At 38.8% G+C, this 23688-nt stretch overlaps 2 protein-coding genes across 3 annotated transcripts; one reads left to right on the top strand and one right to left on the bottom strand.

Moving 5' to 3' along the window:
* Positions 1 to 914: 914 nt before the first annotated feature.
* On the top strand, positions 915 to 3448 carry LOC133726410 (uncharacterized protein At5g39865). The gene has a single exon (XM_062153955.1). The coding sequence runs from the start codon at positions 1601 to 1603 to the stop codon at positions 3089 to 3091; it is 1491 nt and encodes a 496-aa protein (XP_062009939.1). The 5' UTR covers positions 915 to 1600; the 3' UTR covers positions 3092 to 3448.
* Positions 3449 to 6050: 2602 nt separating this feature from the next.
* Positions 6051 to 9070, bottom strand: LOC133746225 (binding partner of ACD11 1-like). 2 transcript variants are annotated; one of them, XM_062174401.1, is made up of 5 exons: positions 8850 to 9070; positions 8341 to 8502; positions 7654 to 7729; positions 6982 to 7095; positions 6051 to 6719 (listed from the first exon to the last, which is right to left on the bottom strand). In XM_062174401.1, the coding sequence occupies exons 2-5, from the start codon at positions 8454 to 8456 to the stop codon at positions 6261 to 6263; spliced, it is 765 nt and encodes a 254-aa protein (XP_062030385.1). In that variant the 5' UTR covers positions 8457 to 8502; positions 8850 to 9070; the 3' UTR covers positions 6051 to 6260. The 2 variants fall into 2 exon arrangements, with proteins under 2 accessions (XP_062030385.1, XP_062030394.1); XM_062174410.1 differs by having other exon boundaries at positions 8341 to 8493.
* Positions 9071 to 23688: the final 14618 nt, after the last annotated feature.

The raw sequence follows: 23688 nt of genomic DNA, 5'->3' as shown, positions 1-23688 counted from the left end.
GGCCCATTGGATATAGAAAGCTTTGAAAAGATTTTCTCATTAAGTTGTGTGATACTCTTTTTCTGTTGGCCACGTGTCAATGTATTATTGGCCCGTTAAACCAAGTATGAAAAATTTCTCCCTACGGTCCTACCATATATTGGACTCACTCCTTCTTGAGCCATTCAAGCAATATATCCCGCACTTAAATCTATAGATTTAGTATTTGAATTATTTCCAAAAAAAAAAGAAAGTAGTTTTTATATCAATCTAATGGACCAAGAGTAATAGTGTTTCATCTATTCAAGTACTAATTGATTGATGGGTTCGAGACACCATGGGGCAGGAGTGAAACTCTTTGATCCTCTTTTTAAAATATAAAAAAAAAAAAAAAGTACTAATTGATTGAGGCCACATAGAGATTTTATTTTTAAAAGTAATTACAGCGATCCTCGTTATATTTTTGAATCAAATCACAACAATTTTTTATTAATCTCAACTCAAAGAACCATGTTACATACTTTTTCACTACTATAAACATAGGCAATCTTCGTTATATTGGTTACAATGCAATGCAGTTTAATTATCGATAAAATTGAAACTGTTCAAAATACGCATCTTGTTTGAATAAATTTTTTTTTTTTTTTACAAAAAAAAATGTCAAATCAAAACATATGTAGACATTCAATTCTTGTCCGATAAAACTAAAATCATGACAACTACTCTCGTGTCGTTCTAATTTTGGTAGGATAAATGATTGTATGAGGAACGATTTTGGGAGATTATGCATGAACCCATATAATTATTTTCTCAAGAAATAAAAAATAAAAAAAATTGTTCAATTTGTTCTAGTAATATTATAATAGTAAAAGTTGAGCTACTATTTCATTAGTTTATGAAAAAGAAGCAAACCATGTCATTCATCATGTAAGCACATATAAATTGACACATTCTTGAAAAGCAATTTGGGTTTCCTGCTTCTACCCCATTGCAGTTTTCCTTTTTCTTTCTTTCTAGTTTCTAGAGAGACAGTGGGAAGAAGGATCGCTCATCAAAGGTGGGAACCAACAACTCAATAGTCTTCGCCCTCATTCTTTGACTTTTGTATTCTCATAACTTTCTGGAATTTCCATCACAGTTCACGGGGATTTCAATTTGAACAATTGGAACCCTTCTGAAACTCCACCCCAAATTTGCAGATTGGCGCTGGTTGAGGTGGTTCACCATTCATTAAAGGCCAATCGTGCAACTCTGTTTTCACAGTTTCATAAATTTATGAGTTTCCACATTTTTTCTTGTTCATATTTATATCCTTGTCCCTGTCTCCTCTGTCTCTGTCTGCCTCAAATAAATGCATGATGAAGATCCAAGAACAAACACACGGTTCCTAATCCCATTTCGTAAAATCCCAAGTTCCGGGATTTCAGTGATCTCATCCAAATCCTCCAAACAATCTCATTTCCCGGAAGTTTGTGCCTTCCTCCTCAATCCCACCACCAACCAAAGAATGTTGTTTTAATCCAACGTTTTCAATTTTCATATAAACAAGGACCAATCTCAATCTCAATCTCAAGTGTTGCTTGTTTGTTTGTTTGTTTGTTTGTGAGTGGTGTTTTGGGTGATGGGTTGCGCAAGCTCGAAGAAATCTCCGCGGTGCCGCCACTGCCACAACCACTATTCTTCTCCGATTGGCCGGAGCTACTCAATGCATGTTCATCATCCACCTCAGAACAGAGGCGACAGCTACCATGTTGTTGCCCTCACCTCCTCCACCTTGGGATCTCTCAACAACAATAATCGGCTCGAGTACGAGTTCAAGACGATTGTCAATGACAATAAGGATCACATCCACAAGGTGAAGGAGAAGAAACTTGGGGAGGTGGAGAAGGAGAATGTCAATGGAAACAACAAGGAATTTTCGATGGGTCTAATTGAGGCTAAGACGTGGTCCAATATGATCAACCAGAAGATTCCCAAGATTATACCCAAGACGCCGACGAGAACGCCGCCGGGGGAGCCGGAGATGATCAATGCTTGGGAGTTGATGGAGGGCCTTGAAGACATAAGTCCTCTGAGATCTTCAGGTCTTCATCTTCGGAGCTTTTCTTTTGATGTTATCAAAAGTCCATGCCCTGTTCCCGTTTCAGGGGGTATTGATCGTCCCAAGTCAAGGTTTCAAGAAAATGGTGCGGCCTCGCCTAAGCCTTTGTGGCTTCAATTGGCTGATTGTGAGAATTTCAATTCCAATGTTGGGATTCCACAATTTGATCCGGAGGTCCTTTCCGGATTTAGAAAGTCTTTCGAAGAGCTCGAGGAAGATGATCCATTTCATTTTAAAGATGGAGAAGAGCTCAATGAGGATATTTCTTTTCATTTTAGAGATAGAAAAGAAGAGCTCAAGGAGGATGATTCTTTTCATTTCAAGGATAGAGAAGAAGAGCTCAAGGAGGATGATTCTTTTCATTTCAAGGATAGAGAAGAAGAGCTCAAGGCGGATGATTCTTATCGTTTCTCGGATGAAAAGGAGGTAAATAGCTTTATTTCGGATTACAAATGTGAAGTGCCTTTTGGTAAGGCGAAGGATAGAGAGAAAGTGGTGTTGTACTTCACTAGTCTTAGAGGGGTGCGGAAGACTTATGAGGATTGTTGCCATGTGAGGGTGATTCTAAAAGGCATAGGTGTTCGGGTTGATGAGCGAGATGTTTCGATGCATTCGGGGTTCAAGGAGGAGTTGAAAGAGCTAGTGAAAGATGGGTGTAGTGGAGTTTCTTTGCCTAAAGTGTTTGTGGGGGAAAAGTACATTGGTGGAGCTGAAGAGATACGGCAAATGCATGAAGACGGGAAGCTCGAGAAGTTGCTTGAATCTTGTGAAAAGTTGACTGATGGCGGTGTAGGTGGTGGTAGTGTTTGTGAGGCTTGTGGGGATATAAGGTTTGTGCCATGTGAGACATGTTCCGGGAGCTGCAAAATTTACTATGAAGACGATGATCATGATCGAGACGAAGAACATGAAGGCGAAGAAGAAGAAGCAAAAGAGTGTGAGTGTGGATTCCAACGCTGCCCAGATTGTAATGAAAATGGCCTAATACGTTGCCCCATTTGTTGCTATTAGTGTTCTTTCTATGGCCTAAAACCAGGTACTTAGTTTTGACCCTTTTTTGTGCTTCCTTTTCTTTTGGGTTTCCATCTTTGGTGAGTTGATTGTTGTACTTGTACAGTAAAGAGAGTTATGTTACATTTCATAAGAAATGGATGAGAGAAAAAAAAAATGCATTAGGGAAACAATGAATAATGTTTCTAGCAGGTTCCTCAACCCCTACAGTGTCATGAAGGTTGTATAATTTGTTAGTTTTGTTTTTTTCCTGAAAACAAATGAGAAAGGCCTGTAATGTATATTTGTATGTCCTCTACAAGAATTCAAAGAAACATATGAAATGCACGATCTTGTTAGGATCTTGTTCTGCATTCAGCTTACTTTGTGTTGTTGGCAAAAGAGAAATTATAAGAGCAAAATTGTTGGTAACAATTTAATTCAGATCGATTAAGTCAAAAGCTGAAAATGCATTTTTCTAATAAGACATTGATATCGGTGATAACATTAATCTCATTGTATTGGTGATAACATTTTTTTTGACTTTGTCAAGGGGAACCCAAAGGCTTCTTAGGCCCAAGATAAACCCCTTCGGCGCATGTGAAATGCTCCAACTGTGCATTGCAGCACAGTGCTTCGCCACTTTGACAGCTTCGGGGTATTGGTGATAACATTAATCTCTCTTACCACATACCTAAAATCGATATTCTCAAACGTTGTAGGTCGGGTACTGATTTTTTTTAAAGATACTTGAAGACTTTCCTACTATAATTAATGAAACAGATATCTGACTTGAAGTTGATTCTAAGCCAGTCACAAAGGTTGTTAAGGACCACCTAATGCTATTATTTATGTCTATCTTCCATATTAACCAAATATTAAAGAAGCTTCAATTGAAAATTCTGTTTTGTGGTGCTAGACAGTGTAGTAGTTTTATACAAGAAAACAAGTTGGTTTAATATGAAATTGTTTATACAACTTCTACTCAAATATCATATTACGGTTACAGTAGTTGGAAACAACCATCTCAAAGATGGGAAAGGTCATCAAACATGTTGATGCAAAAGTTTAGAAGCAAATTAGAAATGGTCATCTGGGTCAATGTCAAAGTCGGCGAGTGAATCAAGGTTGAGCTGAGTGACCTGGTCAATCCACCGTCTTTGGACTTCAGGCCGCTAAAAACAGAGGCTATGAAAACTATGAAAAGAAAGAGTGGTTGAATATTGCTCTTCATCTTCTGAACGGGCATCACATTTTGAGCCCCTAAAAAGGGACTCCAAGCTAATCAAATCCATCCCTTAATTAAATCTTAACCAAATAAACAATTGAGTCCTTAGCTTAGGCTTTGTTGTCAATGCAAAATGTGTGACCCCCAACTGTTTCAACAAGCTTGAAATCACTTGAAGCTCATGAATATGTAAAAACCAAGTTGCATACAAAAACCTATTATAATGGCATAAAAATACCCATCTTGATCGTTGGAGTGTTGTCATAGTCACCCATTGAAAATATGAAGCCTTGCATATTGATTCACAAGGTGTTAGAACTCGAGATTTGAAAAACTTTAAGTTTGTTGCAAAAAAAGTTAAAGAGAAGGTTGCTAGCATTCCTCTCACTATCTATTGATTTAGAATTTTAAATACTCAATTTTTATTTCAATAAAGTAGACTCTAAGGCACGGCGGAGATATATGGGGCCTGAATATTATATTAGGAGATGGTGCCATATAGAAATGGAGTTGCCAACTAGGGACACCAGCATACTACAAAGCAATGAGTGCCATAAAAATGTATCTATCTTCACCTGCTCACAATTCTCATTCTATGCCCTTAACAATCAACACCAGAAAACCACAATAGGCTATCACATCTCCATCTAATCAAACCATATCCTTTCATTTCGGTTGTTCAAAGGGATAGAGGGTATTAATGGTGCCCAAAACGAAAAGGAGGGTAATGAACAACTGCTTCTGATCGAAAACAAAATGCCATTTCAGCTGAAATAAGAACATTTCCATTAATTCTAAGGAGGTAACGACAATATTATCTAAAAAAACTTCTTGGGTCCACTCCTCCACTGGGATCTTTCGTCTTTGTAAAAGAAGATTGAAGAAGAGAAATAAGGGTTCAGGTCCGTGTTGTCAGATCAATATTCTGCTTGCATGTTCTCTGGAAAAGTGGAAAGTGATACCCAAATTGTGAAAAAGGGAAGCCAAATTCTAGCTTTTTTTAGTTGTACTATATGATTTGAAATGATGGAGCTCTTACATTGCGATGTTTACAAGTCCGTGGATGCTTGTCTGCTTTTGTGGACTCAACGTCATAATGGAGCATAAAGCTCAGATCTTAGAAGCTCTTTGTTTAGTCGATTTCTGTCCATGCCATGAAGTAAGGCATAAACCCTAAAAAAAAAAGGGAAGAGAAAGGTTGCTTTTCAAGATAATAAAATTATAGAATTAACAATGCGGTTAGAGAGAAAGACGCATAATGTGTTTTTTTTTGTATTGTTCTTTTCCGGATGTTATTGTTGGTCCGGAATTTGGGCATCAACATGCTGCAAGAGAAGAATATAATGTCAACATTCAAAATCACGGGGTCGTTGGGAGGTAAAGACTGCTGCAGTACTAGATGATATATAATGATTGGTTGGCAGATGAGAATAGCATTATTAAGAAAAATTAGAAAGTAGTTGATGGGAAGCAGATAGAATTGTGAAGCCTCCCCCTTAAATTTTGAAAGTAACCACAACCTTGCTGTCTCTCTCTCTCTCTCTCTCTGACTCTGACTTAGGAAGAGCTTCAGAAATTACTGTGTTAGAGAGAGTTCAGAGATGGAAGAGCAGTTGACTTAATGGTCTCGAAACAGTGACATTCTGTCACAGAGTCGACCATCGTTGCCAATCATCAAGGGCGTTTACCTTTCGTAAATACTTGGTTAAACAACAAGGTCAAACATGCTGATGAAGAAAGTTGAATGAGTCATTTTGATTCATGGTCAAGACAATTTAGACTGACCTCTGTTTTCATTCAACAATTTTTACTAAATTTTCAACATTGTTTTTGATGTACAAATATTCAGATAGAGGATTTAGAGAGACAATCTCTATATACTAGGCTGGCATTTAGCAGATTGTTATTCTTTTGTAAAGAAATTGATTGATACAGATGAACATACTACAGAAATGGTGTTCCTTATTTACTGTCATGACTGCCCAAATCAGCTGCAGCTTTGCCTGCACGAGTCAACATGTCCGAAACCCAAAGAGCTCCCTTGGCAAAGTAGCTGCTGTTCACTACAGCGCTTCCTGCTGCTAGGGCTGCTCTCCCAGTAACTGTTGCTGCTACCACTACTGCCGTTCCGGTAGCAGTTGCAGCCGATTTGGTGATATCTGAAACATGGAAGTTCTCGTCTAGTGACTTAACAACTTCCCTGCCTTCTTGAATTCTCTCGGTGAGCCCTATTCGATTGCTAAGCTCATAAACCTTGGCTGCTGCAGTAGCTGATACTTGATAGGACTCATCAAGAGCTTTCGCCTTGACTAATGCATCTTGTCCCAGAACATATCCCTTGGCTACCAATGTTTTGACAACTTCCTGAGCAACAGTTACTGCCTCTCCAGGGCTAGAAACGAACTGGCTTGTGTGAATAGCCTGGAATAATATTCAGAAGGTAACTTAGCTGATATGAAGATAGTAGAACAATGGCATTTTAAGAAATGAATTAGATTATCGGAATCTAAGCTTCAACATCACGTATTTGGAGACATTATTTAACCATTCAACTAAAATCTTAAAGCAACAAACACTTGGAAGTTCCAAATCACATGAAGAAGTAGTTATGCTAAGCTTGTACTGTGCTTTAAATTTGGTATGAACCTGCAACCAATCCAATCCATAGGGATTCGTCACATACCGTTGAGCTACTGTGGTTTTCAGAGTTGTATGCGGGACTGTGCCAAGAATCAACCTCATCAACATAATTTCCCCAGCGTGCTATGCATACACATTGATCTACAATCCTGGCTCCCTGAAAATTTTAAACAATGGGATAAGAAAAACTCAGTGATCACTCAGCACCAGCCTTGGATTTGAGCATCTACACCAGAGGAGGCTTTTCAATATCAGATGAAACCTAAATCATCTTTGTTAAAGTAAAAGCGGACAAACGAATTTCAATGGGGGCTAATTATCAGAAATCAATGAATAGAATAAAGAATGGAGAAAGACAAAAGAAAACTTGTGCCTTCCCATTTGATATCCCGACAATGCATAATTTTACCATAACCAAAGTCATGCAATTCCAAATTCTAGCCGACTCATTCTGGAGTCTGGACATCTACAGCTAGTCACAAGTCACACACACACACACACACACACACACACATACATACATACATACATACATATATATATATATATATATATATATATATATATATATATATATATATATAGAGAGAGAGAGAGAGAGAGAGAGAGAGAGAGAGAGAGAGAGAGAGAGGTACCAAAAGTCAGGTTAATGTAGGTTAAAGAAGTAACTTTATCGACAGTAAGCATTTTCAGGGTAGAGAGACCAGCAACTCACACTGAGCAAAATAGCAGTTTCAAGAGCATAAGCATCTCTGAATGTCACATATGCAGCACAGGTATATTCGCCAGATCTGTTTTCAACAATTAAAGCATTCTTCCAATCAGATAGACAATCGTTAACAAAATCCAATGCACTTAAACTAAATTAATATTGTAGAAAACATGAGTTTCCACGTTCAATCTTTTTGACTTTGTCTTCTCAGTTGAAGATTTCTCATGAATGGTCCCATTTGTAATGAGTTATTATTGATTGAAAGCAGTTAGTTGTCAAATGGTAATTGAGAGAATTAGTGAAAGTAACTCCACTATGTACTCCAGTGTTAGTCATGTATAGTAATGCTTATGGTTCAATAAGGCTACAGGTGAGGCAATTATGAATAAATTCAATTCATAGAAAACAACAACAATGAGCAAATGAGCCAACAAAAATTCTACCATAACCGATAATGCAGGCTTCAGTTTCTTTTACACTTAATCTAGACTAAGAAGTGAAGCGAAGCAGGCTTCACAAAAGCTATCTTGAACAAACAAACAGCTTCTGACCAATTCAATGAGTTTATGGTGGACAAACCTATATATATTCAATGACTAAATACAATTTTCAAGAATCAGTTAAATGTATAAAATTAAACATAAAAGGAGTCATTTTCAGCAATTAGAATCTGGGACAGATGAAATCTACCTCATGATTTCAACATGCTCAACTGCACCACAGTGACTGAAGAAATCGTAAACATCCTTCTCAGTAGCTTGAGGAGATAAGCTTGTAACTTCAGCAGTGTAACCACCAGGGTACATTTTCCTCAAACCCTCTTACAAGCTCAACTGATTGAACCTGGGAAAACTAAAGGGTAACAAAAAAACCAGCTAACACAAGCAGCTTAAATGGTATTACTAGGGACAATTTTAGTTGGAGTTACAAATGCATTTCGATTGCATAAAAATTCCTCAATGAATTGAATCCCAATCAATCAAAATCTCAACTTGAATCAAGGAACCAATAATAGGGATAAGGAAAATTATCACAAAACGGATAGAAGCCAAAGCCATCATCTTGTTGTGGTCCCAAGAAACAAAACGCTTCTAACATGTAGTGAAAGCATGTATTTTTATAATTTGATTACATTAGACATAACTGGGATTATGATTCTTGAAAACAAAAACCCAGAGATGAAAGTTTATGTATTATACCTGGGATTGAATGTTGATGATGAGGGTCGGAGAGAAGAAGAAGAAGGAGCGTGGTTTTAATGGGGTTGAAAGAACGTGGAACTCCGGTTTTGGGCCGCCGCCGGAGTTGTCTGTGATCCGATTGGCGGGGAATCTGGTTTTCAGTTGAGATAAGATAAAGGTGCAAAATGGGTCAGCGCTACTTGTCTCGAACTGAAAAGGTAACACTTTCGAAGCTTTCATTAAATTTTGGAACATTTTTAATGTTTTTCATATCTTGCTTTTAGGACTATGAGTGTAAATGTGTAACAAAGTAGCATTGTAATTGTTCAAAAAAAAAAAAAAAAAACTAATATTGTAAGAAAGTAACCATCTTAATACTCGAGTCTATGTTTCTAATTGAATTTATACTAATTATTTTTTTCGGTTTGATGAGAGCTAAATGAATACAAATGAAAAAGAAGTCAACTTTACAAATAAGATATTTGAAGTTTTGAACCAATGTTAAACAACTGAGAAATGAAGTAATGAACAACAGAAAGAACAAAAATACAACTCAGACTTTATTGTTATTGTTAGTCTTGCAACTATTCTCGTTGTTACCCATGTTACAAAAAATTCACGATTGCTCAATTTTGAAGTTAAGATAAAAAAATGGGAACTAAATAGTATATAGAATTACAATACAATGTACAAAAGATCCGTTGTGTAGATTAAAAGCTCAACATTGCCGTCATTCATTCTATGTCAAACAACCGACCCTCTCGACTCTCGAGTTTAAGGTTTTGCAGTAAGCGTGATAGTTTATGGTAAATGATCATAAATTTTGGTAAATGATTATAAATTTTGTCAAAAAAAATGACTAAAAGATCATTACCCTTATTAATCTGGCCCACCTGAAAATATCTTTTTGGTCGAAGAATTGGGCTTTAGATCATCTTTCGGCCCACCTGAAATTATTGGGTAATGATCTTTTTGGTCGAAGAATAAAGATGCAATAGTCATGGCCGAAGGCCCAAAGGGAAGGTTGAGCTGAGGAACTAGGCCCAAAGAATAAACCCGCCAAAAGAATTCGGGGAAGGAAATACTTTCAACTTTCTTCTTGCGATTCAAATTTACAAGTGAGGCTCAGTGGATTAGGTTCTTTCTCTCTTTTCTTTAAATCTGTAAATAGCTAAATATGCTTGCTCTGCTTACCTTCCCTCTAATGAAAATCTGGGTTGTTTCTCTTTTCTTGTTTTCCTATATAAGTAAAGGGTGTTGCAAATTTTTGTGAGAACATGACGCATTGACTGGACTGTGGAGGTATACAACTACGAATTCAGAAAATGGGGAGGAAACGAAGAGGGAAAAGAGGACGACAACAACGAGGATGACGAAATGAAGACATAAAAACTAAATAATCCATCTTGAATTGGAAAATAAGAGGTATATATAGCAGCTGTTAAAGAAAATCTCAAAGAAGTAATTAAAGACTAATGCTGTGCTTTTTGTTATGATGCGGCAACATAGTAGGAAAACTATACTTTTTGTTATGATGTTTCTCTTTAGTAGAGTTATATTTTCGTTATTTCACCCTTTTGTCAAAGCAAATAGAGTAGCCTCTTTGCTAACTGGTGCATGTTAGAATATATTACTTATTGTAATCTAGGGTTAAGGCTCTATGTTCCCCCTTGTATTCTATGATTTCATTAATCAAGGCCTAAGGGCAGCCACACCGGTCCTTAACCAAAAAAAAAAAAAAAAAAAAACTAATGCTGACATTACAATCCTAGCATAAGCACAGGGAAATGTCATTATAGCACCACTTTCAGTATGTAAATTTACTTACTATTGTATGAACGTACTGGAATTATAGTCTAACTTTGGAGTGAACGAGCTCCTCCAGTGAAAATGGCCCTTTCTTCGGTTTATAGTCATATTTGTTCTTGTAAACGGTGAAACTGCAGCAGGCTCCATTTGATGAATGGATTACATCAGAAATGATCAAAATACGTAATAACAAAGGGTTGTGTAGTCACTGTAGTGTGTTATGACTGTTGAGAACCCTAGCTAGTAACATGCTGATATATATTCAGTGCAAACAGATTCCCTTCCCTCAAATTATTCCTGATGAAAAATGAGCTACACAATGGGAATGTCAGAGAAGTTTGATCGCGCGCGCAAAATTACCAGCATTAATTAATCCTCCTTAGCTGGATTAACCCCAATGAGCTTACCTACTTTTTCTGAACTTGCTTTTGTTAATCTGTTATTTCATATGTTTATGTCACTTATTTGATTAAGTACAATAACTTGTCACTGTAAGCATAACCCTGGACTCTCTGAGAAAGTTACAGTCAAGAAAGTAGTCGATTAAATATTTAACTACCTCTTATTATACCAATTAATATGATAGCTTTAACAGGAATTTTACGTACAATCCAAGCTTAATTTTCTTATGTTTCCATTCCTTTGTTTGTTAGCAATCAAACAAAACTTCATGAGACGACTACTGAACATTTAAATTTTGTTTAAACTAAACTTAATGTGGCGTGTTTACAAGGCAATATCTCATCGATGGCCTCACAAATGTTCTTTTAACGTTGACAAGCCTTCGCAGATTTCATTTATTGTTTAGTTTGATCTTCATGTACGTTTCGTCATCAACCTCACATTTCTCTTTCTGGTGCATTTTTTTTTTATTTTTTTTTTTGGTTAAGATAGGAGTCGGGAAGAGCAAGTGCTCTCCCACCCCCAAATTTATTGAAAAAAAAATAATGTACAATCTAATAGGGTGGCACAAAAGCCAAACCCTTGGAGAACAATGAGAATGACATCAAATTTAAACAATACCACTAACACAAAGAGGAAGAACAAATGTTCTTTTAACGTTGACAAGCCTTCGCAGATTTCATTTATTGTTTAGTTTGATCTTCATGTACGTTTCGTCATCAACCTCACATTTCTCTTTCTGGTGCATTTTTTTTTTATTTTTTTTTTTGGTTAAGATAGGAGTCGGGAAGAGCAAGTGCTCTCCCACCCCCAAATTTATTGAAAAAAAAATAATGTACAATCTAATAGGGTGGCACAAAAGCCAAACCCTTGGAGAACAATGAGAATGACATCAAATTTAAACAATACCACTAACACAAAGAGGAAGAACAAATTAATGAAAACGAAAATTAGGGAGACCAAGCTTATCTCGTCGACATTGGTCCTGAATGACATGAGGAGGCTCGTCCCACCAAGTCAATGCAGACAACGATAAACCAATATTAGCAAGAGCATCTGCCACTTGATTACCTTCCCTGAAAATATGAGAAGATCGAAAGTTCATCTGAGATATGCGATGCAAACAATTACCCCATGCCACTCGTAAACGCCATGGAACACGATGAGGATCTCGAAGAAAATTAAGCACAAGTGTCGAATCCACCTCAAGCCAAATATGCTTCCATTCCCTAACCCAAGCCAGCTCAATAGCTTGAATAACTGCCATGACCTCCGCATCAACAGAGCTAGGAATATCGAGGTTAGAAGCAAAAGCACCAAGGAATGAACCATGAAAATCTCTAAAAACTCCACCAAAACCCGCTCTCCCTGAAACACTTTGCCATGCACCATCAGTATTAATCTTAATCCAACCCAAGATGGGAGGGTGCCAATTTACTTCAGTAATCCTGGGAGCCCGTCGGGGACGACAATTTAATCCAAAATTCTTCAAGACCCGAAGCTCAGTTAAAGAATTAGACATACAGCCTGAGGCTAATTTGCTAGATGCTTTCAAGTGCCCCATAATTAATTGGCGTGCTGCATCAACAACAATAGTACCATCATCATGCCTCATTTTATTCCTCACTTTCCAAATAAACCACAAGGTAGAGGTATAGCATATTAACCAAATCTCCTTGAGTTGTTGGCTACGTCCAACACACCCCCAATGTAATTAATAAATCAATCAAGGTATATGGCAGGTTACTTAACTCAAATAAACAAGCCCAGCTATTCCATAAAGATGCAGCAAAAGAACAGTTCAAAAATATATGCAGTAGTGATTCACCAGCCAAACCACAAAGAACACAACGGGAAGCCAAAGCAATCCCTCGACGCTGCAATAAATCCTCTGATAACACCCTCCCTCGTAACACTTTCCAAGAATGAAGAGAAATACGAGGGATAATGAATTTAGACCATATGAGCTTACCCCAATCCCTGAGTGGGAGGCGTGGGCGAAGAAAATGGAACGCCTCTTTTGCTGTCAGCTCTCCGGAAGATGAAGGAACCCAAATCAACTTATCAGGCATATCCGGAACTAGTGAAATAGGAACATTATCAATTAACTTACATATGCCGGGAAAGTGAAATTGAAGCAAAGAAGGAAAGTTCCATGCCCCATTATGAATATAGTCAGCTACCAAGTCATCCTTAAGTGCAAACATACATGTATGAGATCCGAAAAAATCCATGAGAGGTTTGCCCATGAAGTTATCGTGCCAAAAAGAAACAGATCGCCCAGAGCCAATAATCCATCTTGTGTTCTCTTGGACTTGAGCCCAAAAACGCTTAACACCCGGTCAAATAGAAGAGCAGGCATAAGATCGACGCAAGACCCCATTACGCCAAAAGCGAGCTCGCAGGAAAGAACAACCTGTTGAAGTTGAGGAGAAAACCTCCCAACTTTTCTTGAGAATGAGAGAATGATTTAGAACAACCAATTGCTTTAATCCCAAACCGCCTTCCTCCAGCGAAGTACAACATGTTCTCCAAGAAACTAAAGGAACTCCTCTCTTATCAATGGACCCAGACCAAAGAAAATTCCTACACCATACCTCCAGTCTTCGCAATAAAGATATAGGCCACTCATAAACTTGGAAGCTATACACAAGCATACTGGAAAACAGATTTCAACAGCTGGAGTCGTCCTGCCATGGAGAGAAGGGAACCTGTCCAACTAGATAGACGAACTCGAATTCTATCAACAATTGGTTGAAAATAAGATGCGCGGGGCTTACCTCGAAAAATAGGCACACCTAAGTAGGAGAATGGAACCTGCCCTATAGGAATACCCAAAGAAGTAGCAATAGAATGCCTTTGATAATGAATATGCTTGCTTAGAAAAACATGAGACTTAGCCTTATTAAGCAGCTGGCCTGAATTATGCCCATACTCCTCAAGAAAAGACATAACCACATGCAAAGATCGTTGATCACCTCGACAGAAAACAATCACGTCATCTGCAAACAAGACATGTGAAGGAGCCAATACCCCTCGTGGAGAAGAAATTGGGTGGAACCTACCGCTATTTAAAAGCATTGACAACCCCCGGCTGAGAACCTCCTCTGCTAAGCAGAAAAGGAGCGGCGATAATGGATCCCCCTGCCGTACACCTCGTCCACATGAGAAGTAACCCACTGATCTGCCATTAACTAATAAGGAGAGCTTTGCAGAAGACAGGAGAGCACGCACCCAATTAACAAAGATCGGGTTAAAACCAAAAGCCTCCAAAACACGAACAAGGAAATCCCAAGAAAGTGTATCAAAGGCTTTTGTTATATCCAATTTTATAGCTACATTCCCTCCATGACATTTAGAATCCAACAAATTGATACACTCCGATGTTGTAACAATACAATCTGTAATATTACGTCCTGGAACAAAAGCATGCTGTTGTGGAGAAATTATTCTTGAAGCAATGGAAGCAAGCCGAATAGACAAAATCTTTGGGATGATCTTGAAAACAAAATTAGCAAGTGCAATAGGCCGAAATTGCTTAATAGAATCCGCATGATCCACCTTTGGAATCAGAATAATAAGACTTGAATTAAAAGAGCCCGGTAAAGTACCGTGATGGAAGAAGAATTGAATTGCACTCGTTACATCAGTCCCAACAACATCCCAACATGCAATGAAAAAATGACCATTAAACCCATCAGGACCAGGAGCACTATCTAGGTCCATACCCTTTATTGCCAAGAGAATCTCCTCTGAAGAAGGAATAGCCATGAGAGACACATTCTCATCATCAGTAACCATAGAAGGAATAACCCGACTAATAAGTCCAGTATCATGAGTGAGGTAATGAGTTTGTCCTTTAACCAGTGCCACTTTTCATATGTGATTAATTTAGTTCTCCTATTGCTTCTACTCCCTTCTAGTACTGTTTGATCGATCAGTTTCCACATTTAGTCGTTCAGATCCATGCACGAATGGTTGTACGTGTTTAACTTATTGGGAGGAACTTATAACATATCATGAAGAGATTAATCAAGTGATGTACCTACAGAATAGGGTTTTGGCCTTTTGGGTTTTTGAAGTTTGATGTACCAATTAAGTATCTACCTAGCTGAGATCTAGTTTGATCTTGTAATTTGTAATCTCCGAGTTAATGTTGGTATGAAATTATGAATGTTAGGAATATGAAAGGGTGTTAGTGTAATTTTGTTATGCCTATAAATAGATTGTTGATGTATTGTTCACAATTAACAGAGAATACACAATGTAGCCCATTCAGTTTTATATGCTTTCTCTCACCCCTTCTCTTCCTTTTTTCTCATCTTCTTCTTCCTTTGTCTTTGATTCATAGCTTAGCTTTCAATGAATATGATCATCTACAAGTGCCTTCACCAAAAGAAAGAAAGTGTTGTAGTATACATGAATCATATTGTAGTATATATGAGTCATAGTATAAATGTCTATATCATGTATAAATAGGCACTTGAGTGTATAGATAAGGTACTTGAGTGTATAATATAGGTATAGAGACTTGTGTGACAAGCTTTATGCCAAAGGGCAACAAACATGGCAATTATCATCATCACAGCTATCATGTTGAGCTGCAGCTGTAAATCAAGTTGATACCAAGCTTGATATTATCTTTGAGCTTTCACACTTGTAATGTATTCCTATAAATACCCTCTTGTATGAGATGAATAAACACACATGAATCTCCATTCTCTCTGAATTATTACTCTCTCTATATTTCTGTCAATTTATGCTTGTCCTCAAACACGTTATCAGCACGAAATTGCTCTAGAATTAGAATCGAAATTGTCAAAATAGAGGAAGTTCATAATCCGATTAAAGCCATTTTGCCAAACCTACAAAAAACCTCCAAACCCTAGCACATATCAAAACCCTTGATCCAAGAAGCCCAGAAACGGTTTCAGAAACGACAGAACCGGCCGGAAACAGCCTGAACCGGCCACTGGAAAAATTGAACCGCTGTCGAAGCCCTGCCGAGCCCTGCCGAGCCCTGCCGAGTCCTGCCGAGATCTGTCGAGAAGCTGCCGAGCGAGCCCTGCCGAGTCCTGCCAAGACCTGCCGAGAAGCTGCCGAGCGCATCTGCCGAGACCTGCCGAGAAGCTGCCGAGCGCATCTGCCGAGTCCTGCCGAAAGCTGTCGACAGCACCTGCCGAAAGCTGCCGACACCTGCCGAGCGCATTTGCCGAGCCCTGCTGCACAGCTGCCGAACAGCTGCCGAAGCACCTGCCTAGCAGCTGCCGACAGATTCCGACAACTTTCCGGCGACTTTGGGAACACTTTTCCGGCAACTTTCGGGACACTTTTCCGACAACTTTCCGGGCACTTTTCCGGCGACTTTCGGGACACTTTTCCTGCAACTTTTCGGTCATTTCGGACAACACTATTTCGAGGTATTGCTTATTAAAAGTTCTCGTTTTTGAGTTTTTATTCATTTTTCTCCTCTTTCTTTTTATCGGGAACTTACAATCAAAAAGCGGAATTATAGAAATTCACGCTAAACGAACTAAGAGCGTTCGTGACCAATGAACTAAGAGTGTTCATAATATTCGGACTAAGAGCGTCCGCGAGCATCGATTTATGACCCTATTAAACATCATTGTTTAGGTCTAATCCAAATATTCTTGGAAATTGATTTCTTGGTAGCATAGCTCGGAAATCTGATTACTTTAGTTTTCGTGGAAGTTTAAACTCCGAAACTAATATATCTTTTCTTCTTATCTTCAGGATGTCGAATGAACCTAGACTCGATTTTCAAATCCTTGACTCAACAGGTTTGGAATACCATAGTTGGAGAACCGACGTTGAGAACCATCTCACATCGAAAGGGATATTGCCCATCAAACAGGCACCAATTGCGGGCCTTGTGTTCCAACGAACATCCATAAAGCATGCACAAGCAATTATCTTGATGCGACGCCATATGGACAAAGCACTCAGATTAGAGTATATGTCCATCAAAGATGCAAGGGACCTATGGGCAGCGCTAGAAGAGCGCTTTGGTAATATCCAAGATTCCCTCCTCCCTGACTTGAAGGTTCAGTGGAACAATATACGCTTCTCAGACTTCAAGTCTATTTCTGAATACAATTCAGAAGCTCTTCGCCTAAAGGCCATGCTGAAGTTCTGTGGAAAACCTCTCACAGAAGAAGAGCTAATTGAGAAAACTCTCTCCACCTTCCCCGTCTCAGCAATTATAGTATCAAAGCAGCATCGTACTGAATTTAATGCTGGACGACTTACAAAGTTAAATGAGCTCATCAATATTTTGTCGGTAGCTGAGAAGCACGACAACATCATTGTAAAGAATTATAATTCAAGGCCCGTTGGAACCAAAAGCGTTCGTGAGGCGAATTATAATGCACCCAAGAGAGGGCGCAAGGAGCGGTACCCTACTAATAGGGGACATGTGTACCCTAATAACAGGGGACATGAAGGACGAACGGGTCCATATAACCGCCCCAACAAAGAAGGCAGCCGCAACTATAGTGCGGGCACACGTGGTGGTAACTACACACGTGGGAGAGGTGGATATAACAACACCATAGGCCGTAACACTGTGGGCCGTGGAGGTCGCACCATACGCCGTGGTAGTAGCAGTAACAACCCGCCTAGGGAATATCCACAACGTGCACCACCTGCACCTCAAATCAAGGGAGGCAACCACAATGACATGTGTCATCGGTGTGGTTCAATCGAGCATTGGTTTAAGCAATGCCAGGCAAGTACTCAACTAGCTGCACGCTACAAGGAGTACAGGGAAGCAAGGGAGCAAGAAGCCAACCTTGCTGAAGAAGAAAATGGTGAAGATGTCAATCTCACCATAGAAGACTTCAAAGCTGTAAATGAAGAGCACGAGGATGCCGCAGACTTTGATTAGAATAGTCTTTTCTATTTTCCAATAAAACGGCAAATGTGCCTTAGTCAATAAATGACAATTGTATTAACTCTTTCTCATGTGGCGTACCTAATGAAGTATGATGTCTAGGAAAGTAATTGAGATCGGGGTATTTAAGCGAGCCTCGCTCCACCAACATCTCTCTACTTCCCTGGTCATATTTCATTGGAATTACCAAACGGATTGAGCAATTACAATTTGTATAAGTTTGATTTTATTTTGGAATAGACTTTGGAAACTTTGATGTAATCATTGGCTTTTTCCTTATTAATAAAGTATCGCATTATCATTCAATGTCATGGACATGTGTTAATATTCCGAACTTTATTTTTTCAGTATGTTTTCGGGAGAATTGGAATGCCTTCTTGATAGTGGCACCACACAGACTATATTACGACATAGGCAATTATTCTTATGGATGACGCCTAGTCAAACTTCAGTAACTACGATGGCAGGACCATCACAATTGATTCATGGTCGAGGACCAGCTCAATTTTTGTTGCCAAATGGCACAAATATTAATATCACCGAAGCTCTATATGCTCCAAGGGCTAGAAGAACCCTATTGAGTTTTAAAGATATAAGAGCCAATGATTTTCATGTGGAAACACATAGTGAGAATGGACAAGAGTTCCTTTGCATCACCTCTAATAACTACGGAAATACACGAGTATTAGAGAAACTTATGTGTCGCTCTAGTGGATTGTACGCAACCACTATTAGAGTCATTGAATCCAACCATGTCATGAATGAAAATTTATGGGATTCTGACACATACAGGCTTTGGCACGACCGTTTGGGACATCCAGGTCGTGATATGATGATCCGTATATTAAAAACTTCACACGGACATCCATTCTTCAAAACGAAAAGAAGTACGAACCCAAGAGAGATTCAAAGAATTACTTCTCAAGCATATCATTCGTTTTGCAAAGCTTGCTCTTTAGCAAAAGTAGGATTGAGACCATCCTATGCAAAGGACACTAAAGAAAATATACCATTCTTGCAAAGAATACAAGGTGATATTTGTGGACCTATCCATCCAACTTGCGGACCATTTAGATATTTTATGGTATTGGTTGATGCATCGACACGTTGGTCACATGTCATGCTCTTATCCACAAGAAATGCTGCATTTGCTAAACTCCTAGCACAAATCATTAAGTTAAGGGCTCACCACCCTGATCACCCTATTAAGTCAATTCGTCTTGACAATGCTGGGGAGTTTACATCAAAGACTTTTGATGATTATTGCATGTCCATTGGAATCAAGGTTAAACACCCTGTCCCTCATGTACATACCCAAAATGGTCTCGCAGAAGCTGCCATTAAAAGACTTCAAATGGTTGCTAGGGCATTGGTTATGCGCACCAATCTCCCTATTTCTGCTTGGGGCTATGCAATATTGCATGGAGCTGTGCTTATTCGTCTAAGGCCCACTGCCACACAACCCTTTTCTGCGTCCCAGATGGTAACTGGGTATGAACCAAATGTCTCACACTTACGCATATTTGGGTGTGCAGTCTATGTGCCAATTGCGCCGCCACAGCGCACTAAAATGGGTCCTCAAAGACGATTAGGCCTTTATGTTGGCTATGACTCTCCAACCATTATCCGCTACATAGAACCCTTGACAGGTGATCTATTTACCGCTAGATTTGCGGATTGTCACTTTGATGAGACAGTCTTCCCGTCATTAGGGGGAGACATGAACACTAATGTTCAACAAAAAGGACAGGAATTGTCGTGGTTTGCCCCCACTTTGTCTCATCTTGATCCCCGAACCGCACAGTCTGAAATAGAAGTGCGGAGAATTCTCGATCTTCAGAACATAGCAGAATCGATGCCTGATGCGTTTTCTGATATCGCTAAAGTGACGAGATCACACATACCTGCTGCAAATGTACCTGCAAGGATTGATGTCCCTAAAAGACATAATGTCATCTCAAGAGTACATGAGAATGGCGCCAACATCCCCTCTATGGGTGACACATTGGCTAGGCCCACGGCTCCTGCCAGGAAGCGCGGGAGGCCCATAGGTTCGATGGATTCTCGCCCAAGGAAGAAAGCGAGTTTGGCACAAAATAATCCATTAATCATCGATACAAATAATCCATCTCATGAGAATATTCTGGATTATGGTTATGTCCAAGAGACATCATTGGAGGACGCTCCAATGACAGAACCAAATCCAGAGAATAGAGAGATCTCCATGAATTACACTAGTATACATGTGATGATGGATAGAAATTCTATGACTATTGATGATGCATTTGCATATCATATTGCAAAAGGAATTATAGAATACGATGATATCGAACCTCGCTCCGTTGAAGAATGTCAACGAAGAGCAGATTGGTCTAAATGGAAAGATGCGATCCAGAATGAATTGGATTCACTAACAAAGAGACAGGTATTTGGGTCTATAACACTGACACCACCAAATGTAAAACCTGTTGGCCATAAATGGGTCTTTGTTAGAAAGCGTAATGAGAAAAATGAGGTTGTTAGATACAAAGCCCGCCTTGTGGCGCAAGGTTTCTCACAACGCCCTGGAATCGACTACGAGGAGACATATTCTCCCGTAATGGACGTTATAACGTTCCGCTACCTTGTCAGTTTGGTAGTTTCCGAAAAACTTGACATGCAGCTTATGGATGTGGTTACAGCATATCTCTATGGGGATCTAGATTCAGAGATATATATGAAGGTTCCAGATGGACTTCAATTACCCAAATCAAGTGGCTCTAAACCACGGAGCGCGTTTTCAATAAAATTAAGACGCTCACTATATGGATTGAAACAATCCGGACGGATGTGGTATAACCGTCTAAGTGACTACTTGATTGGGAAGGGATATGTTAACAATGAAATATGCCCTTGCGTGTTCATTAAAAGGACAAGTTCCGGATTTGCAATTGTAGCAGTTTATGTCGATGACATGAACCTAATTGGAACTCTAGATGAGTTAAAGGAAACTGCTAAATATTTGAAATCCGAGTTTGAGATGAAAGATCTTGGGAAAACACGGTTTTGCCTCGGAATAGAACTCGAGCACCGTAGTGATGGGATTATGATCTATCAGTCAGCATATACTCAAAAATTACTAAGGCGCTTTAATGAAGATAAAACAAAGCCTGTAAGTACTCCCATGATCAGCCGTAGCATTGAGCCCACAAAAGATCCGTTTCGTCCAAGGGATGAGGACGAAGATTTATTAGAGGCTGAAATACCCTATCTAAGTGCGATAGGCGCATTATTGTATTTAGCTCAATGCACAAGACCGGATATCTCATTCGCAGTGAACTTGTTAGCTCGACATAGTTCTGCGCCAACACGCCGTCATTGGATTGGCATAAAGACAATCTTTCGATACTTAAAAGGTACGATTGATATGGGCTTGTTTTATCCCTACAGAGAGAAAAGAAAAGACGGAAGCATGGGATCAGACCCCAAGAGGCAAAAAGCCATCTTCCGTAATGTAGACGCCGGTGACACTATCCATGGTGACCGACGTTCTCCTCCTCCCCTCCATCAAAATGATAATGATGTTTTGATGGGATTTGCTGATGCAGGGTATCTCTCTGACCCTCATAAAGGTCGCTCCCAAACAGGTTATGTCTTTACCATGTGAAGCACGGCGATATCTTGGAGATCTACAAAACAGACCCTTGTTGCTACTTCCTCAAATCATGCAGAGATTATTGCTCTACATGAAGCTGTGCGTGAATGCATATGGCTAAGGTCTATAAATAGACACATTCGAGGAACTTGTGGTTTGAAGTTTACCACAAATGAGCCCACATGCATTTATGAAGATAATGCAGCTTGTATGGAGCAAATGAAATTAGGTTTCATCAAGGGCGACAATACCAAGCATATATCACCGAAATTCTTTTACAATCAGCAACAGCAAACACTTCTAAAAATTGAAGTAAATCAAATCCGATCAGAGGATAATGTAGCGGACTTATTTACTAAGTCGTTACCAAAAACCCCTTTTGAGAAACATGTGAAGAGCATCGGATTAAGAAGGTTATCCGAACTCCTATGATCTTCAAGGGAAGTCTAAATCAGGGGGAGTATCCAGAAACATACTCCACACTCAAACGCGCGTTGTGCTCTTTTTGTCCTTCGACCAAGGTTGTTTTTTCCCACATGGTTTTATTACTTGGCAAGGTTTTTAACGAGGCAATTTCGAAGCGCACGGCCTAGACAATGCTATTAAACATGAAATATCCAAGGGGGAGTGTTGTAGTATACATGAATCATATTGTAGTATATATGAGTCATAGTATAAATGTCTATATCATGTATAAATAGGCACTTGAGTGTATAGATAAGGTACTTGAGTGTATAATATAGGTATAGAGACTTGTGTGACAAGCTTTATGCCAAAGGGCAACAAACATGGCAATTATCATCATCACAGCTATCATGTTGAGCTGCAGCTGTAAATCAAGTTGATACCAAGCTTGATATTATCTTTGAGCTTTCACACTTGTAATGTATTCCTATAAATACCCTCTTGTATGAGATGAATAAACACACATGAATCTCCATTCTCTCTGAATTATTACTCTCTCTATATTTCTGTCAATTTATGCTTGTCCTCAAACAGAAAGAAAAATATTCAGAAAAAGAAACAAAGATATCTGTTATCGAGGGGTGACTTTCCTCTATCTAATACTTCTTTATTTGTGTATACACAGTACAAAATTAGACTCCTTGCCCATGAAAGATTTAAAGATTTTAGTGTATCTTTCGTTGTTTTATATTAATTTGTTTAGGGTTTAGGGTTTTTTATACTCCACTAAGTCACTAACCCTCTTTAACTATACATATTAACCCCATGACATTTTGAAACAAACAAAAAGCTTGATTGCCACTTTGCCAGTCTCATCAACAGATTATGCACTTTTAAGTACTGAACGAATTACACAGCTACCAAGCTCATCAACACATTAGGGCAGATATATGTTTCTAGAATACGTACTGAACCACATAGTTCCTAACAGTTTACGATTTCCAGGTAAACTAAGAATAGGAAGTGAAAGGAGAGATCAAGATCGATGGTATTCAAATTATATAAGCATGCACTTGCTCATACCTTTAATTAAAATCTTCATCATGTAGCCATGTAGATGTATTTCGAATTTTTTCTTAAAGACAACAATACTAAAAGACACGTTCTTGCATATATAATTAAAATTCACAAAATCAACTCATCGTATTCTTAACAGCCTCTTTGAGGAATTTCTATTTACATTTTGCCCTCATATAACCTTCAAGAAAACATAAGATGTTGTCCGGATAGCGACTTAGAAAATTTATGTCCGGAGACAATTACCTACCTCTGCACGGGAGAAAAATTCGGCAAATTAGGCCGTCCGGGGGCCTAGCTAAGCTATATATGGAAATTAGGTTTTTGTCAAAAGTCCATGGAGGTTATAGGCAGATGGGCGATGTCTTCGGGATGCAAACGATATATATTAATAATCGATACTGCATAAACACATGTAGTGAATGAGGTTATGATATATATATATATATATATATATATATATATATAAATGCATGTGGCCAAAGGAGGAGTCAGTTATCAGCAACTGTAATTGTTCACGGTTTCAAAATAAGCCAAAGCAACCATCCCTGCATAGAAAGTTTCTTAATTTCTTGCACAAATTAATCGACAAACCCATGAGAAACCTAGCTTGACGC

Source organism: Rosa rugosa, chromosome 1, assembly GCF_958449725.1.
Source record: "Rosa rugosa chromosome 1, drRosRugo1.1, whole genome shotgun sequence".
NCBI classification, from domain to species: domain Eukaryota; kingdom Viridiplantae; phylum Streptophyta; class Magnoliopsida; order Rosales; family Rosaceae; genus Rosa; species Rosa rugosa.
Note: the sequence above shows the minus strand (reverse complement) of the source record. Positions and strands in the feature narration are given on the sequence as shown.

Bases quoted from the DNA above. Each gene is read 5' to 3' on its own strand.
- LOC133726410 (XM_062153955.1), top strand. From the start codon at position 1,601: ATGGGTTGCGCAAGCTCGAAGAAATCTCCGCGGTGCCGCCACTGCCAC.
- LOC133746225 (XM_062174401.1), bottom strand. From the start codon at position 8,456: ATGTACCCTGGTGGTTACACTGCTGAAGTTACAAGCTTATCTCCTCAA. The intron at 7,096-7,653 runs GTGAGTTGCTGG...TAAAATTTTCAG, and splicing joins AAACTGCTATTTTGCTCAGT to GGAGCCAGGATTGTAGATCA. The intron at 6,720-6,981 runs GTATGTGACGAA...ATATTATTCCAG, and splicing joins AAAACCACAGTAGCTCAACG to GCTATTCACACAAGCCAGTT.